At 44.9% G+C, this 16,074-nt stretch overlaps 2 protein-coding genes and 1 long non-coding RNA gene across 4 annotated transcripts; 2 read left to right on the top strand and 1 right to left on the bottom strand.

Annotated features, from left to right (window-relative positions):
• Positions 1-197: 197 nt before the first annotated feature.
• Positions 198-5,960, top strand: nob1 (NIN1/PSMD8 binding protein 1 homolog). 2 transcript variants are annotated; one of them, XM_022750072.1, is made up of 10 exons: positions 198-272; positions 1,066-1,198; positions 1,459-1,592; positions 1,742-1,819; positions 1,894-2,034; positions 2,686-2,817; positions 2,998-3,231; positions 3,523-3,620; positions 4,089-4,233; positions 4,751-5,960. In XM_022750072.1, the coding sequence occupies exons 1-10, from the start codon at positions 204-206 to the stop codon at positions 5,018-5,020; spliced, it is 1,434 nt and encodes a 477-aa protein (XP_022605793.1). In that variant the 5' UTR covers positions 198-203; the 3' UTR covers positions 5,021-5,960. The 2 variants fall into 2 exon arrangements, with proteins under 2 accessions (XP_022605793.1, XP_022605802.1); XM_022750081.1 differs by having other exon boundaries at positions 1,742-1,813; positions 4,751-5,020.
• Positions 5,961-5,996: 36 nt separating this feature from the next.
• On the bottom strand, positions 5,997-10,700 carry cog8 (component of oligomeric golgi complex 8). The gene is made up of 5 exons (XM_022750060.1): positions 10,182-10,700; positions 9,179-9,386; positions 8,027-8,851; positions 7,460-7,628; positions 5,997-7,350 (listed from the first exon to the last, which is right to left on the bottom strand). The coding sequence occupies exons 1-5, from the start codon at positions 10,508-10,510 to the stop codon at positions 7,031-7,033; spliced, it is 1,851 nt and encodes a 616-aa protein (XP_022605781.1). The 5' UTR covers positions 10,511-10,700; the 3' UTR covers positions 5,997-7,030.
• Positions 10,701-11,352: 652 nt separating this feature from the next.
• On the top strand, positions 11,353-12,755 carry LOC111225528. Its single transcript, XR_002665269.1, has 3 exons — positions 11,353-11,441; positions 12,195-12,366; positions 12,577-12,755. It is a non-coding gene; the product is annotated as an uncharacterized LOC111225528 (long non-coding RNA).
• Positions 12,756-16,074: the final 3,319 nt, after the last annotated feature.

Below are 16,074 nucleotides of genomic sequence, written 5' to 3'. Positions count from 1 at the left end.
CAATTTAAAAAAAAAAATATATATATATATATATATGGTGTTAATCTAAAAAAAAAAAAATCACCTTCAAATTGTTGTAAAGTACGGAGTTGGTAAAGTGTTTAAAATTTCCAACACAAATGATGCGTTCAGGGCTTCCATCTGTCACGTGACTGTGTCGTGTCTTCTGATTGGTCGGTCTAGTCGTTGGTCATAGATCCAAGATGGCACCGACCCTGGTGGAGCATGTTGTGGCAGACGCAGGAGCGTTTTTAAAGAAAGCTCCTCTGCAGGTGAGACTGTTCCCGCTTCGACCTCAAACTGACTCGTTATAGATGAAACTCACCTGTCAGGTGATCAGCTGATCTGTAGCCGTCAGTGCAGCGGGTCAGAGAGGCTGTGGAGAGAGAGGCTGGGGGGGAGGGGGCCCTCAGAAACATGGAGCTGATGTCTAACAACACACTGAGATTAACTGGAGGTTTAAATACTGGTTTATTCAGAGGGAGTCGACATAATGTTTATTTTATAACCACATCCACTTTACAGTGATGTCGTTGAGTTCATGACGTCATCAGCTGTGAACGGGTTTACCACCAATTAAAGGAGCAGTTCCCATTAACACATGACATGATTGTGTGTCAGTAATAGTCTTAATATATAACAGATAATATTATTAAATCGACTAAGTGTTGGATGAGAACTGTAAATGTTAAATCTTTAAACTTTTAGTGAACTCTAGATCTTCACACAGTTGTGTTGCTGTGTTGGTTCTTTTACTTCAGTGAATGTTCTTGAGACTTTATTAAACCCTACATGTCTAAGGTTCACATTTAACTTTGACACAAACTGAACTCGTACATGTGATGAAGGAGACTAAATACAGAGCACAGACAGAGTGTTGATAATACAGTACATCAAATAAAGAAATATTTCATGTTATATGTTATTTTAGTGATGGATATTCACAATCAGATAAAGAAATGTATCACATGTTATTTTCCATCTTCACCTCCACAGGCTGCAGTGAGTCTGAGGCTGAGCGACAGTTCTCTGATCTTAACGTCCTTCTGCTGGTTTGTGTTGCAGGAAATCGGCAGAAACATCTACACTCTGAAAGAAGTGGTGAACGAGATCAGAGACAAACCCACCAGGAGGAGTCTGGCCTTCCTGCCCTACCAGCTCCACTTTAAAGACCCACATCCAGAACATGTCAGACATGGTAACTAAAGTAAACCTGAACTAAACCTGAGCTAAACTAAAGTAACTAAAATAAACTAAACCTGAACACGTCATTGAGGTTGTGGTTCAATATCTTTCAACAAATCTTATTCTTTTTCATTCCGTTTATATTTATCTTTGATAAGATTTCTAAGTAACCACGGGTGATAAACTCACCTGTTTACCTGTGTCTACACCTGTTCCTGCATCTTGTGTGAAAAGCTCAACATGAGTCACAGTTTGTTTTTCGTCTCTGTTCAGTGACGGAGTTCTCCAAGAAGACCGGAGACTACCCGAGTCTCTCAGCCACAGACATCAAAGTCCTGGCTCTGACCTACCAGCTGGAGCTGGAGCAGGTCGGCTCCCAACACCTGAGGAGAGAACCGGAGGTCAAGGTACCACCACCACACAGCTACGCTAGCAGTTTCCCCCTGCCTCCGGTCTTTGTGCTAAGCTAGGCTAAACATGGTCTTTTAGGATTGTGTGATGCAGCTTGTCGACTGTGTGCATCCAGCAGAGTGACTCCACATATTCTCTGTTTCAGGTTAATATTCAGGGCACACAGCGCCACCCAGAGACGCCTGTCAACGTCGCAGGATTTCACTTCCCCTCCAAGGTAAAAGTAAGTAGTTCGACATGTCCAGACCGGTTAGCTCTGCAGTGAGGAAGTTAATCTAACTGATGAGCTCTCTGCAGAAACCTGTTGACGGTCCGAGCAGCAGACAGACGCCAACACAGACGGAGACTTCACACCAGACGGACACTGAACAGTTCAACACCTTCCAGTTCTGGAGAGAGCCGCTGCTGACGCTGGACGACGACCTGCTGCAGCTGCTGGTGAGTCCGACTGACGGTGAACCAGCGGAGACAAGAGAGTTTTATTTGAATCAATTAAATGGTTTTAAGAAGAGAGAACCACAGAGGAACTGTAGGAATGTTGCACTGGTGCATTCTGGGAGGCTTTCCACTACACCCAGAGACGCTATAATATCCAGTTTACAATCATTTGATGATAACCTTTAGTGATTGAGCACCTTTCAACACAAGTGCTTTACAAGACGATATGAAACTGAGGACAAACAATAAAAAAGTGATAACAAAACAAACAGAATAAAAAATAAAGCTTTGAGAAAACACAGCTGTAAAAATGTCTTTAAACACAGAAAAGATCCTCACCGTGGAGAAACTGATGTCAGAGAGTTGTTGGGGTGTTTACTTTAGAAGTATTTTCAAAATAAAATAAAAATACCTTCGGAAACATCAGGATGATCAATAACTTGTGAAGCTGAGTGAGATCAGTGTGAGGGATATAAATGATTGGTCGACTTCCCCCACAGTAAAACCTAATTCATCATCTTTTATTCTGTCTGACACTTTAATATAGTGGTTATAATATAGTTATAATAATTTATGCTCGTTATAATAATCCCTGCAGCCTGCAGGAGGCACCAGCAGGAGGCTCAGTGTCTGTTGTCGTTGCTCCTGCAGGATCCAGAGGAGGTTTTAAACTTGAACAACAAACAGAAACAGACTGTGACGGTCGACACCAACGAGTTCAACAGCTTCCAGTTCTGGAGGGAACCGGTGCCGACCATCGACGACAGTCTGCTGGAGTTACTGGTGAGTTCCCAGGACTCAGGCTGACCATGTGACCTGCTGCTACTGATGATCAGCTGATATTTAATGACAACACGAGCAGGGAAACGGGGCCGTTCTGGATCCTGATTGGCCGACAGCAGCGGGTTCTGACTGTGTTGCTGTTGTTGATTGGCTGTTGTGATGATGTTTGTTTGTTTTCAGGAAGTAGACGGTGTCTCGGTGTCAGACAGCAGGCCGGACACATCAGCACAGACAGAGGACCAATCAGACGACGAGGACAAAGAGAACGAGCCTAAAGAGGAAGAGGAGGATGAGGAGGACGAAGGAGGTTGGATCACTCCCAGTAACATCAAACAGATGAAGATGGCCTCTGGTGATTGGACGGCTCCTGCTGATGTCAGAGTGGGATGTCTGACCACCGACTTCGCCATGCAGGTAACAACAGGACCGACTGTCACCTGGAGCTTCAGTCCGAGCTCATCGTTACTTTATATTGTTTATTTGTATTTTTTGATATATGTCAGAATGTTTTCAGTCTGAAAGTTAGAAATGTTTCCCAGAATTCACCACGACGTCTTGACATGTCCAAAACCAAATATGTTCAGTTCAGTGTGATAGAAGACAAAGAAGCGGAGAACGGGAATAAATCGATTATCAAACGAGTTGCTGATGAGTTTGATCAGTTCATTTAGAAATGATTTCCGCTGTGTTCTCTCTTCCTCCCAGAACGTTCTGATTCAGATCGGCCTCCATGTTCTCTCTGTGAACGGGATGCTGATCAAACAGGCGAGGAACTACATCCTGAGGTGTCACGCCTGCTTCAAGTGAGTGCCGTCACTGGGGATGGGCGTCGTTCACATTTTAACGTTGCTACTACTTCCATCGATCCGGTGCTTTAACGGTTCTCTTACCGGTTCTTCTTGGCATTTTGTAAGAGACAAAAAAACGAATTAAACAGAATTAAACTGGTTTTACTTTCTCATGTGTAACAGTGAAAACGCATCAGAGACGAAGGTCTGAGTTGGTGATAAAAAGTGTGAGAACTTTTATTATAACAAACAGGAAATTTATTTTCTAAATTTCTCCAGTACCGAGAGCAGAACCGATAATGTCTTTAAAAACGTAGCCCCGGGTTTCGTACCGTCCCTCACAGTCACAGAACTGACAGGACAGTCATTCAGATCTCAAGGTTCATCCTCAGGAGAGCAGTTCAGATACCTGTCTGTCCGACCGTCCGTCCTCAGGCTCGTTGCTCAGTGTTTGACTCTGACCATGTTTGACTCCGTTGCCAGGACGACCAGCAACATGAACAAAGTGTTCTGTCCTCACTGTGGAAACAAGACTCTGAAGAAGCTGGCGGTGACGGTCAGTGAGGACGGCAGCATGAAGATGCACTTCTCCAAAAACCCCAAAGTGCTGAACCCGAGAGGACTGAGGGTGAGACACACACACACACACACACACACACACACACACACACACACACAGTGACGTTACACCTGCATAAAGGAATCGAGGAGAAGCAGGTTTATTGTTATTGGTCATCAGGACCCCCCCCCCCTTCTCCTTGGGGACAGTCTGAACACAGTGACCTCCTGTGGTGATGATGTCATCAGAGCTGATCCATCCAGGTTTTAGATGCACTGACACACAGACCTGAGACCTGCAGCACATCCAACAGGATGAGGGGGAACTGTGTCTTTAATGAACATGAAGCAGCAGTGGGACGTCCTGACTCCTGGACGTGAGCTCGTCTTAGTCCTGACGACACGTTCTACAGGGTTCACACTGATTCCACTTTGCTTCTCCAGGTTCATTGAATTCTTCTGTAGCTCTCTCAAGACCCCTGTTATCAAATCTCCTGCATTCACCTGCTGTCTCCTGTCAGATATCAAGGTTCATGTTTATTTTGAAACCAGTGAACTCACCACGCCTCCTGTATCGTGTCTTTCAGCACTCGCTGCCTCTGCCTCAGGGAGGGAAACATGGTAGTAACCCCCAGCTGGTGGAGGACCAGCGTTTCCCCCAGCAGAGACTGTCCCAGAAGGCTCGTCAGAAGACAGATGTCTTCGACCCGGACTACGTGGCCGGGGCCTCGCCGTTCTGCCAGAACGACATCTACAGCCGAGCGGCCAACCTGCAGATCAGAGACGGGCAGTGCGGAGGCGGCCGCAGACGAGCCAACCCCAACGCCACCCACAAGAAGTTTGTCAAGAAGAAGTGAAGAGCTGAAGGACACGTGGAGACACGGCATCGTCAGATCAGTTTGATCTGACGTGTCAGAGAGTTAGAGACTGTTCAGGTGGTTTTCATGTGTGAATCCTCCAGCAGGGTCATGTGACCCGTCACTGACGCAGCCTCTGCCCTCAGTGCATTTCTATGAAGGTAACTAACTTCACATCATGTTTTAATAGAGGGAAATGTCCCTGATGGTGCGTTCATCGACAGTCTAACATCTGAGATTCAAGAACCAGCTGCAGAACAGCTGGATATTATTATTATTATTATTATTATTATTATTATTAGTCATAGAAATAAATGATGGAAAAAACAACCAATAATGTAATAAACTGATTATTATCCAACTCAACAAAGGAGCAGATTCACATCTTTCCCTCCTCAGCCTCCATGTTTTCAGTTCACACTGCTCCTTTAATATTCCCAGCAGCTCCAGCACAGAGACAACCTGTGTAACAGGTAGACGCTGACGGTCTCACGTCTCTGCACGTTGACACCTTCATAGAAATGAACTGACAGTAACGACTGTGGTGTTTAAATAAATTTTCTACAGTGGCCCTGAAGCTCGACGCTCTGCAACACAACAGGAAGTGTTTCCAGGGGACACTAAAAAGTGATGCACCTGCTGGGACGCGCTCGTTCAATGTTTTTCATTTCAAATGTCACAAAGCATTGAACCAGTACGTCCCTTTTTATTGTCCCGTTAAAACACTTCCTGTTGTGTTGCAGCGCTCTGAGTTTCAGGGCCACCGTACTTTTCAGCCGACAGGTGAAACATGCAGAAACAGCGTTAATGTTCTTTAAAATATAAAACCAGCATTTCTCTTGTATACAGGATTTCTGAGGTCATGTTAAGCCCCTCCCTTCCAGACTGATCAGTATATTGTTTCTATATTAATACCCAATAAATTTAAAGACTGACTTCAGCTGTTGCAGAGTCACATGTGTAATGAATGATGTTCAACAGTCACAATCATTTTATTTAATATTTTCTCTTCATTTAAACAAACATCTGCCACAGAATCACTCAAGCTTCTCAGACACACCTTTAATCCAGACGAAGGAATCTACTGATGGAGCTATGCTAACAGTTTCCCCCCGCTTCCAGTCTTTATGCTAAGCTAGGCTAAACAAAGATGAAACTGGTTGCGTCCCGCTCCCGTCTGTTTCCATGAAGGCACTGGAAGGTGTAAAAGTTTCTCAGTCATCGTGTTCACCTGAACACAGACAGGTGACACACGTGTGACCTGTAGTGACCTTTAAACCTGTGTTTACCTGCAGCAGGTCAGTGATCACTCACCTTTCTGTTCATTTACCTCATTCAGACTTAATGACTCGACTTGGTGTGTGTTTCAGTTTGTCAGATTTTAATTTAATCATTCTAATTATTCATCTCTTTCACTCAGCTGCTGCTGCGAACCTGATCACAGGCTGCAGATCAATTATTTTGGATTGTTGTGCAGATGATATCAATCAATAGTTTTAAAGATTCTGACTGTGATTCTCTGAAAGCTGCTGTGACGTCTTGATCCAAGCAGAGAAACAAGTCGTCACGTCAGAAGCAGGAACCAGACGAATCTGCTCTGACGTCATTATAAATATCTCACCTGTAAACACTCACCTGTCGCAGCTCAAAGAGCTTCAACAGAGACGTTCACAGGGTTTAAACTTGGTCTCAGCAGTAAACAGCTCAGATATTGAACAGATGAAGTTGATTGATGCTCCTCCAGAAAAACTTTAATCAATTATCAAACTGATCAGATTCATTTTCTGTCCATAAACGTTTCAGTGAGTCTCTTCAGCTCTGCCTGAAACTCTGAGACAGTTTGACCATGAAACAGAATATTTTCCTCACAGACAAAATGTTTAATTTATTATTCAGTTCATAAAAATAAAAGCGTCCGTCACCAGGTCCCAGAGTGATTCTTGAACCCGGTTCACACCTTTAAATCTTTAAACCTTTAAACCCAGAGTCTTGTTTCCGCCTCAGCGTCTGTCACTCCAGAGAAAACTCCTCGTCCTGCATCGTCTCATCGTCTCCATCCTCAGACTTCGGCTCCATCAGTCCGGGACCCGGCTCAGACCCGGGGTCTCTGGGACCGGACCGGGTCAGTTTTGGGTCTGGATCTGTTATTGGGTCTTTAAGTTGCGTGTCAAACGTCAGGCTGCTCAGTTCGCTGGTGATATCGACCTCGGGTGCTGGGGGCGGAGCTAATGTCTCTCTCTGAGGAAGCACAAAGTCCAGAGGCTCGAGGACGGCGGCGAGGTCGATGCAGCCCAGACTGTCGTACCTGTGCAGGTGAGTCGGAGGAACACCTGCAGGGAGACAAACGTGTTCACAACTACATTTACATTTCACCACTCTGACGTACGACCACATGATATCACAGATGTTTGTGTGCGGTCACGTGACGGTTCTCCTCACCCAGGATGAGAGCGATCTGAGCCGGAGGAAACAGAACCTGCAGGCAGCGGTTCAGGAACGGCAGCAGGTCTTCAGCGTACGAGCAGCAGAACTGAACAAACAGCTCCTTCTCTCTACTGCTGAACGCCGACTCCTCGGCCCGGTGGAAGACCAGGATCTGACGGGTCACCTGACAGGAAACAAGACCGGCAACACTGAGGACACAGGCTGAACCCAAACACCCAGACTCAAAGGCCCGTTCTACGAATCCAAATCCACAGGTCATCATGTCTGAGGGACCTGGACTTCAGAGACGTCACCAGACGCTGCTTTAAAGATGGACCGCAGCTCACAGCAGAAGTATCATCATCATCATCATCATCATCATCATCATCATCATCATCATCATCATCATCACTGTTAATAATACTAACAAAAGCAGAACACAAAATTATACACGCAAAATATCGTCACCATGGGAACAACGCAGGTCTTAAAGTGGCCCTTGGACTTGTGGTGACATTTGGATTCAGCCTCAGCCCCAGACCCAGACCCAGACCCAGACCCCTGACAGGAGCAGCTACTCACCATCTTCAGAGCGTCCTCCAGACACCTGGTGACGTCCTGGGCGAGGCCGAGCGGGCAGCAGAGCCGCAGGTCGTTGAAGGCCGTCAGGATGTTGTTGAGGAAGCAGGCGAGCGGCTGGAAGTCCAGCAGTGACATGGGGGGCTGCAGGGTGCCGGGCTGGGTGCTGGGGGCCACGGGGGGGATGGTCCCTCCCAGCACTGAGGGCAGGGTGATCAGCGTGTACAGGTTCATGTCCTCCTGGAACTTGTCCACGCCGTCCTGCACGGCTCTTCTGAACGTCTCCACCGCCACGCGCTGGAACATTGGCGCCAGCTGCCCGCGGAAATCTGCCCCCACCCTGCTGAAGGACAGGCCAAAGTACATGCACTGACCCAGCAGGGAGTCCAGACGGCCCCCCACGCCCCGCTGCAGGTCCCTCTCTAAAGTCTCCAGGAACTCCGCCACCTTCTGCACCACCCAGCAGTGGAAGATGGCGCCCTCGTTCACCGCAACCTGCCCGCCGGTGGGGGGCACCAGCGGGTCCTCGTCGGAGAAGATGGCACGGTACTGGGTGATGATGTCGAACAGGTGGACTCTGCACGCCTCAATGGTTTTGGTGATGTGGAAGTAGGGGTCGTCTTCGGGGACGGCGGCGAGGATGGAGTGCAGCCAGGTGCCGCGCGCCTGCAGGAACTTCACCCGCAGCTCCGCCTCCGTGAACACGTCCATCCTGCGCAGGTAACCAATTACACGCAGGCAGACAGGAAGCTGCGAGTTGCTGCGCAGCTGCTGCAACAGCTGGTTGAGCATCAGCTGAGTCGACTGACGCACTTCACGCACGATTCCCTGAAAACGCAAGACGTGGAGTCAGTGGAGCTGAAACTGTCGGTCAGCTGATCGACAGACAAATAACTGCAAATATTAAAAAACAAACATTTAACTGTTGATTCATTTATCAATTATCGTTTTCAATCAATCGTTTAATCTGTTAAACGTCAGCTGACAGTGAAAGACACCGTCCACAACTTCCCAGAGTCCAAGGTGACGTCTTCAAACACGACCCTGGACCCCCCCTGCAGGTGTCCAGTCTCTGAACTGTCCCCGTTTCCCTCCCTCCTCAGTTTTCAGGCCTGTACCTTAAACAGCAGCACGTTCAGCTCCTCCTGGACTCACCTGGATCACCGGCAGTGACGAGTGTTTCTTCTCCAGCCTCTTGACGTACGCCGCCAGCTCCAGAGCCTCCTCGTAGTATCCGTTTCTGACGCAGGTGTCCATGAGCTGAGGGATCTCCAGGATCTCCAGGATCTCAGTGTGGCGGTTCAGTGTCAGGCTGTTCATCCGACGGCTGGCTCCGATCTCCTCCGCCTCCTTCATGAAGCCCCTGGACAGACACAGAAACCACATCAGACCTGCAGGACGAGCTCACATGGACATTAGCACCAGACCTGATCAGGAACCTCAGTCCTCGATGGATTACTGGACGGAGCGTCAAAGGCTCAGGGTCTATTTGAAGTCACAGTGTTCCTTTAATATTGAGATTCGTACCAAGATCCATATTGTTTAAATCAGTGGTGCTCAAACTTTTTCACATCAAGGATCCTAAACCATCTGACAAGATCTTTACTTTTAGATGTTTAATTACAGAAAATGTTTGAAACCCACGATCAGAATAATCACATGTTCTGTCATTGTGTTAATATTGGATGGAATTATAGTGACAATAAATTATTCCCCTTTTTGCTGGAGACCCACAGAAACCCTCTGATGTACTGCTGGGGGTCCCTGGACCTCACTGTGAACCACTGGTCTCAGTTTAGTATAGTTTAGTATAGTATGCTTTATTCATACCTGGGGGGAAATTCAAATGTCCAGCAGCTCAATAGTAGTAATAAAAAATAAATAGTTAATAATAAACAATAAAAGTCTATAATATATACATAAATAACAGTTTATCATATAAAACAAAGACAAGCAGCAGATTCTCATGTCACAGCATCTAATATTGATGAATGATTCACTGATAATTAAAATAATTCTGATAATTTTCTGCAAATTGACAAACTGACTTTGTTTCAGCTCTACTTTAAACTGCAGTTTAAGTCTTCAGCTCTTCTCTGTGTGTGCAGACAGCATTAACAAACAATTCCTTTTATTACCACACACATTTATCACCGACCTGCATTTCTCCCCGAACCCGGGCAGCTTGTCCAGCAGCCGGGACACGCTGCTCTCCACCCGGCCGAAGTCCCGGTAGATGTGCTCGGTGCAGTCGGCGGTGCGGATGAAGGTCTGGTAGTTGGAGAAGGCCAGTTCCCGGGTCTGCTGCAGGATCTGAGCCCGCTCCTCCGCCAGCCGCTCCGGCTCCCGGCTCAGCTTCTCCACCCCGAAGGAGCTCAGCTCGGACAGGTAGGTGGTGAAGTCCGGGTTGTCCCTCCAGCTGTCCGGGAAGCTGTCCTTAAAGATCGACGCTAAAATACTCTCATCCTCCACGTCGACTGCCGCCATGTTGGAGAGGCAGATGCCGAACACAGGTCCGGGTGGCGGTTTGTCAGTGAAACAGACTCGGTTAACCCGGTTCTTATGTGAAGGTTTACAGACAAACTACAGCAGGAAATTAAACTATGTTTTCTATACACACACACACCGGGACAACCAGCGTTAACACCCGCTCCCAGCTCCTCAGCAACGGCCACTTCCGTAAACAGGTCGCGGTCTTAGCGACACCTACTGTCCGTCGTCTGGGAGTGTGAGTCGAGTAGGTTGTTGCTGCAGGACCGCAGTGTCAGGACCCCCTCTTATAAATACATTAAAAGTAGTAACTAATTACTTTATTATTTTCAGCCATCTGCCCCATTTAAAATAATAAAATGATATCTAATTATTAATAATATACAAGCGTGATCCCGAAACTGCAGCCTTCTGTCGGCAACTACAGGAACCTAATAATAATAATAATAATAATCTTCTTCTTCTTCTTCTTCTGTTAACCGTTAATCAGCGTCATATTAACGGTCGTTATCGATCTCAGGTTGTAACAAACTTTATAAAGATGAAAATTTCCAGAAATACCATTTGAATTAAATGATGTGTGATCTTCAGAGGAGGATGGCGGGAAGAATTACGTAGGTCAACAAATCTGTTGTTGTTTATTACTGTTAACTAAAATGGCGCACGTGGAACTGTTGTATAAAAGACAAAAAGCAGAATTTGGGTGGAATAAACTTTTATGGCAGTTTTTGTGGTGTAGTGTCCTAGAAATCAGCCTCCCATTCGCTATGTGGCGCTAGCGTGAAAACGTAGAGTCCCTGAAACCGCAGCCTCCGGTTCTGCAGGAACATACTCTTGGTGGCGGAGTCTGCAGTTCCAGGACCGCGTTTGTAGGACCTTAGTTTTTCGCGACACCGATCCCTAACGAACTGGACGTAAGACGATGGACGTAAGTATGACCGTTAAATACGTTGTAGAATGTTGGGGATAAGTGGGTGGGGCTTCCCGCCATGCTCTGAGGCGATGTGTTTACAGATTAGTTGTAGACTGTGCATGGTGGTGACTGCTGTTATGTTCTTGACAAATACTCTGCATTGTTTCTGGTCCCTTTATGGAAAAAGCATTTTTACACCATGAGTGAAGTGAACTGTATATTTAATCACGTCACTGGAGGTGCGTTGTAGAGTTGTTTATGTTTTATCAATAAATATCACTCCTTGTGTTCCAAACATACCAGCAAGATAACACTAAGATGAAATTAAAATAGCATTTTAAAAACAATAAAAACTCATTTCAATAAATAAAAATATTTGAATTAGTCACATCAAGATTACATTAAATCAGGTTAGGAGACTGAGGACAGTAGTTTGAAATAAGTGCTGCAGTGTAAAAGACAGTTAAACTGAGCAGATGCACAAGATTGCACATCACTTCTTGTCGTGTCTGTCAGTCACATAAATCAGTCCAATCACAATGCAGACAGGTTTACACCGGTCACATCATGTAAGTGACTTAACGGACACAGATTCATTTGAATCCAGAACAGGAGAATCAAAAATGTCCTTTGGTCCAGTTCTAGGTTTAGAGTCAATTCGTGTCTGTGAAATGAGCTCACAATGTTCAATCTGACCAATCAGTCTCTCTGTCTCCTTCTCTCTCTCTCTCTCTCTCTCTCTCTCTCTCTCTCTCTCTCTTTTTAAAGATGCATATAACAATCCAAGAGGGGAGATTTCTTCCTGAATTGAAACACTGCAGGAAATGCTGCAAGAAATTCCACTACCCATTCTGTCACTCGGCTTTGTTCCGCCCAACAAAGTTGAGCAAGGTCAGAACCCATTTAGAGAACCATTTCAACTGCACCGTTCTCCATGAAGGTAAGGTTTCCAAATGTTCTCTCAAGAAATGCAAATGTAGTCATGATGCGTTTATGCTTTTAAAGTGACTGAATGTTATTATTAATTCTGATTAATTAAGTCCCTCTTTTAATTGATTGTGGTGACCAGATACCTGATTCATATTTTATTAAAAATTAACACTTTTAAATAATATGATATAAACTACAATTATATGTTCCTGTGTTTTAGGGTACACCATACACAGGTGTGGGTTAGATTGTCGACCACAGTGGCACTACCACTGCATCTACTGCCAGTCAATGTTGTCCCGTAAACCAGACTTCATTAGACATTTGTCTTTCTGCAAGAAGAGGCACCCTGCTATAACTTCTACCTGCCCAGCTCCAACCACCCCCACCAACCCCAGCCCAACCAGCCCAAGTTGTCAGCCATTAATACACAAAAAATGTCCCATATGCGAAATTGTGTTGAACAAAAAAAAAGTAAAAAGACATATTGAAAGGAAGCACACAGGCAAACATAAGGACATAACAGCAGCTTCCCACCTTCAGAGTGAGTGTATAGATCCTGAGAACAGAGTGTACGCAGTCCACAAATCCTTCCACGGCGCCAGCTCTCCTCTGCATGTACAAAATAAAGTGTGGGGGGAGAATCAACATGTTTCCTGTGAATCCTCAGAGTGCCAGGTTAACATGGAGTCGGCACAGAGGAGTGGATTGGAAGCGGATTAATGCATAAACCTCAAATCCATAACATACTGCACATCATATGCCTCCTCTCCTGAACTGCAGGAACAAACACTTACTGAGATGGTCAGCAGCAAGTGGTTTGGAGAGGATAAAAAGAAGATCTGCTTCGATCGGCAAAAGCTTGCCAAAGACAATCATGCACCTCTGTCGGTGCAGTCCAGCACTGGAGCCCCTCAGTCAAAGAAATACATATCCATATACGAGCCCACAGTTTCTTCCAACAGTAAAGTGGGAAGAGTTATGGTGTCGTATAACACAATAAAGAATTCGTGGCACTGTCCTTGTGCAAGGACAAAGAGATCATGTCTGCACAAATATGTTGCGAAATGGCATCTACTTCAGACTCACCATGAACTGTTCAGGGAAGGCGGGAGTACAATAACATCCACAGGGGACAACGACAGTCACGATGAGGCTGATCTGGGTGATGTTCCATATGCACCAGAAGATGACCAAAGGATGAAAGCCATGGTCCAGTATATTCTCAAGTATAAAAGGTTACCTGCTGTTCTGCCAGAACATCTACGGTTTCCATCTGTTGGAAAACAATACCCAAGACACCTCGTCCCAGAGGAGATGATGTGCCAGCACTGCCCAGGAGAGGTGCCCCTGAGTGACCCGGTCCTCATCACACATGAGGCCAAAATCCTCACCACTTTCCGTATTGTTCAAGGTAGAAGTTGATCTGTTGATGTCTTATTACAATCTACTATGTTGTGAACTGTGCTGTGATTCTGGTTGAACCTTGGGATTTCCAGATGTCTCCACCTACTGTAAATCCTGCCATCAATGTGGAACCCGGTACCGGTACCAGGAGTGGAGAGGCGGTCTGCACAACTTCAATGACCAGATACTTCTTGATCTCCCTTTATGTGTAACCATAAGGAACATGCTAAAGGTAACTTTTAACTGAATTGAAGTAAAATATGTGAATGGATCATTTTGATTATTTTTAAAGTACATTACATTTATAGATCACAGTACATTTGGTGGTTATGCGTCCACGCCGGCGACAGTCAGAGCCAGAGGCATGTTGTTTTCAGGTTGTCTGTACGTTCGTAAGTACGTCTGTTCCCATTCTTGTGGACACGATATCCCAGTAACGCCTTGACGGAAATTCTTCAAATTTGGCACAAACATTCACTTAGACTCATGGATGAACTGATTAGACTTTCAAAGGTCAAAGGTCAAGGTCAGGCTGACCTCACTAAACACCTTTTAGCCATTACTCAAGGCTTCCCACAGCAATGACGACAAAATTTCACACAAATGGTGAATATTTTATATGACTCTGGATAAACAGGGATGTGATTGGGTGGAGGCATACAACCACAAGGTGGTAATTCTGGTTTCTTATGTTTCTCCCTTAGGTCCATACTGCAGTGAGCAGAGTGGTGGAGTATTTGGAGTTGACCACGGGAGAGCAGTTCCCCTCAGCTGATACAGTTCTCCATGCATATCTTCACGTCAAAGCTCTAACAGACCATGATCACCAGTTTTCTGGTGTGTCAATGGAAAGGATCGCTCGAGGATTTATAACAATAATGCAAAACCAGATTAATTAGCGATTATTAAAATGGTACACCTTTTGAGTAACTGCACACCTGTGTGATGAACAAACTAATGAAATAATACATAGAGATAGATCTTACTGCAGATAGATTGTCCAAGGAAACGAGTCTGCAGAGTCCAGTGTGTTTAACAGTCTAAACATATGAAAATAGCTTCTTTTTTTTAACTATTTCAGAAGTTTAACTGTAAAATACTCATGTTAATATGTTATTCACCAATAAAAATGATGATGATTGATTTTTTTTACCTGTCAGTGTTTATTTACAGATGTTTGCAGTTTTCTGTGTAAACATTAACTTTATATCTGGGGACAGTTTGTGTCTTATAGTACCAAAACAACAGTTCACCTATTTTATTCATGTGATAAACATTTGTTACTTTAGATTAATGGAGATATTCAAATATATCCTCAGTAAATCAGATGTTGGATGAGCACATTACTTTACTGTAGGCTGCTTATTGCAGTTCTTTAATGTTGTAGCTACTTTTACCTTCTTTATGCTGCTGGGTGGTTTAAAGTTACTCTCCAGACATGTTTTAAACTCTGTAAAATCCTCTGCTATGATTCATATTTAGTTTAACATTTTTTGACACATAAACTGGATCTGAAGCATATCTACTTACTCAGGCCTTGAGCCCCGCCCACCACCTGCTGGCTCCAGGTGGACAGGTGAAAGAGCAGAGAGCATCAAGATGGTGAGAGGAGGAAACATCAGAGACTCAGCCACATGTCTGAGCCTCGGTCAGACCCAGAGCCAGAGACTAGCAGACTGATCAGAACGGTTAGCGTAGTTAGTATCTTTTATTTGATTATGTTGTTTGTTAGCCTGTAACTGGCAGTAACTGACACAGTGATAGCGGTTGTGCTAATGCTAACTCTCTCTCTGTACTGACAAGGTTTCAGGTTTATTTAGCCCCGCCCCTCATCCCCACAAGTTGACAGGATTGGTTCCTTAGGTTTGAGAGGTATGAAACCCTGACTGTCTTGTCATTGGTTCACCGCAGTTCAAGGTAGAAACACTCACGGTGTTGATGATTATTTCCCTCAACATATGTCTTTTATTATACAAAAACATGAGGACATTAACAAGTTTAAACATTTGATTTTAATCTTAGGGTCTTTTGGTCCTAAAGAATCTGTCATTTAAAAACTCATCGTATGTTTTGTGTGTAAATTCTTAATCTGAAAAGTAACTAGTAACTGTCAGGTAAAGGTAATGTAGTGAAAAAAAGTGCGTACCATATATATATATATATATATATATATATATAAGGCAGGACCTATTTGTCTTTTTGAGATCCTATAGGACAAGCTACCAGACAGTAGCACAACAGAACTACTTGTCAATCGTTGTTAATAAAGTTGTGTTTGACGGCAGCGGAAGTAAACGGCCGGTTGCTGGGG

The sequence above is a fragment of the Seriola dumerili genome, unplaced genomic scaffold (assembly GCF_002260705.1).
Source record: "Seriola dumerili isolate Sdu_G_001 unplaced genomic scaffold, Sdu_1.0 BDQW01000012.1, whole genome shotgun sequence".
Lineage (NCBI taxonomy): Eukaryota > Metazoa > Chordata > Actinopteri > Carangiformes > Carangidae > Seriola > Seriola dumerili.
The sequence above is the reverse complement of the archived record's forward strand: the minus strand, read 5'-3'. Positions and strand labels throughout refer to the sequence as shown.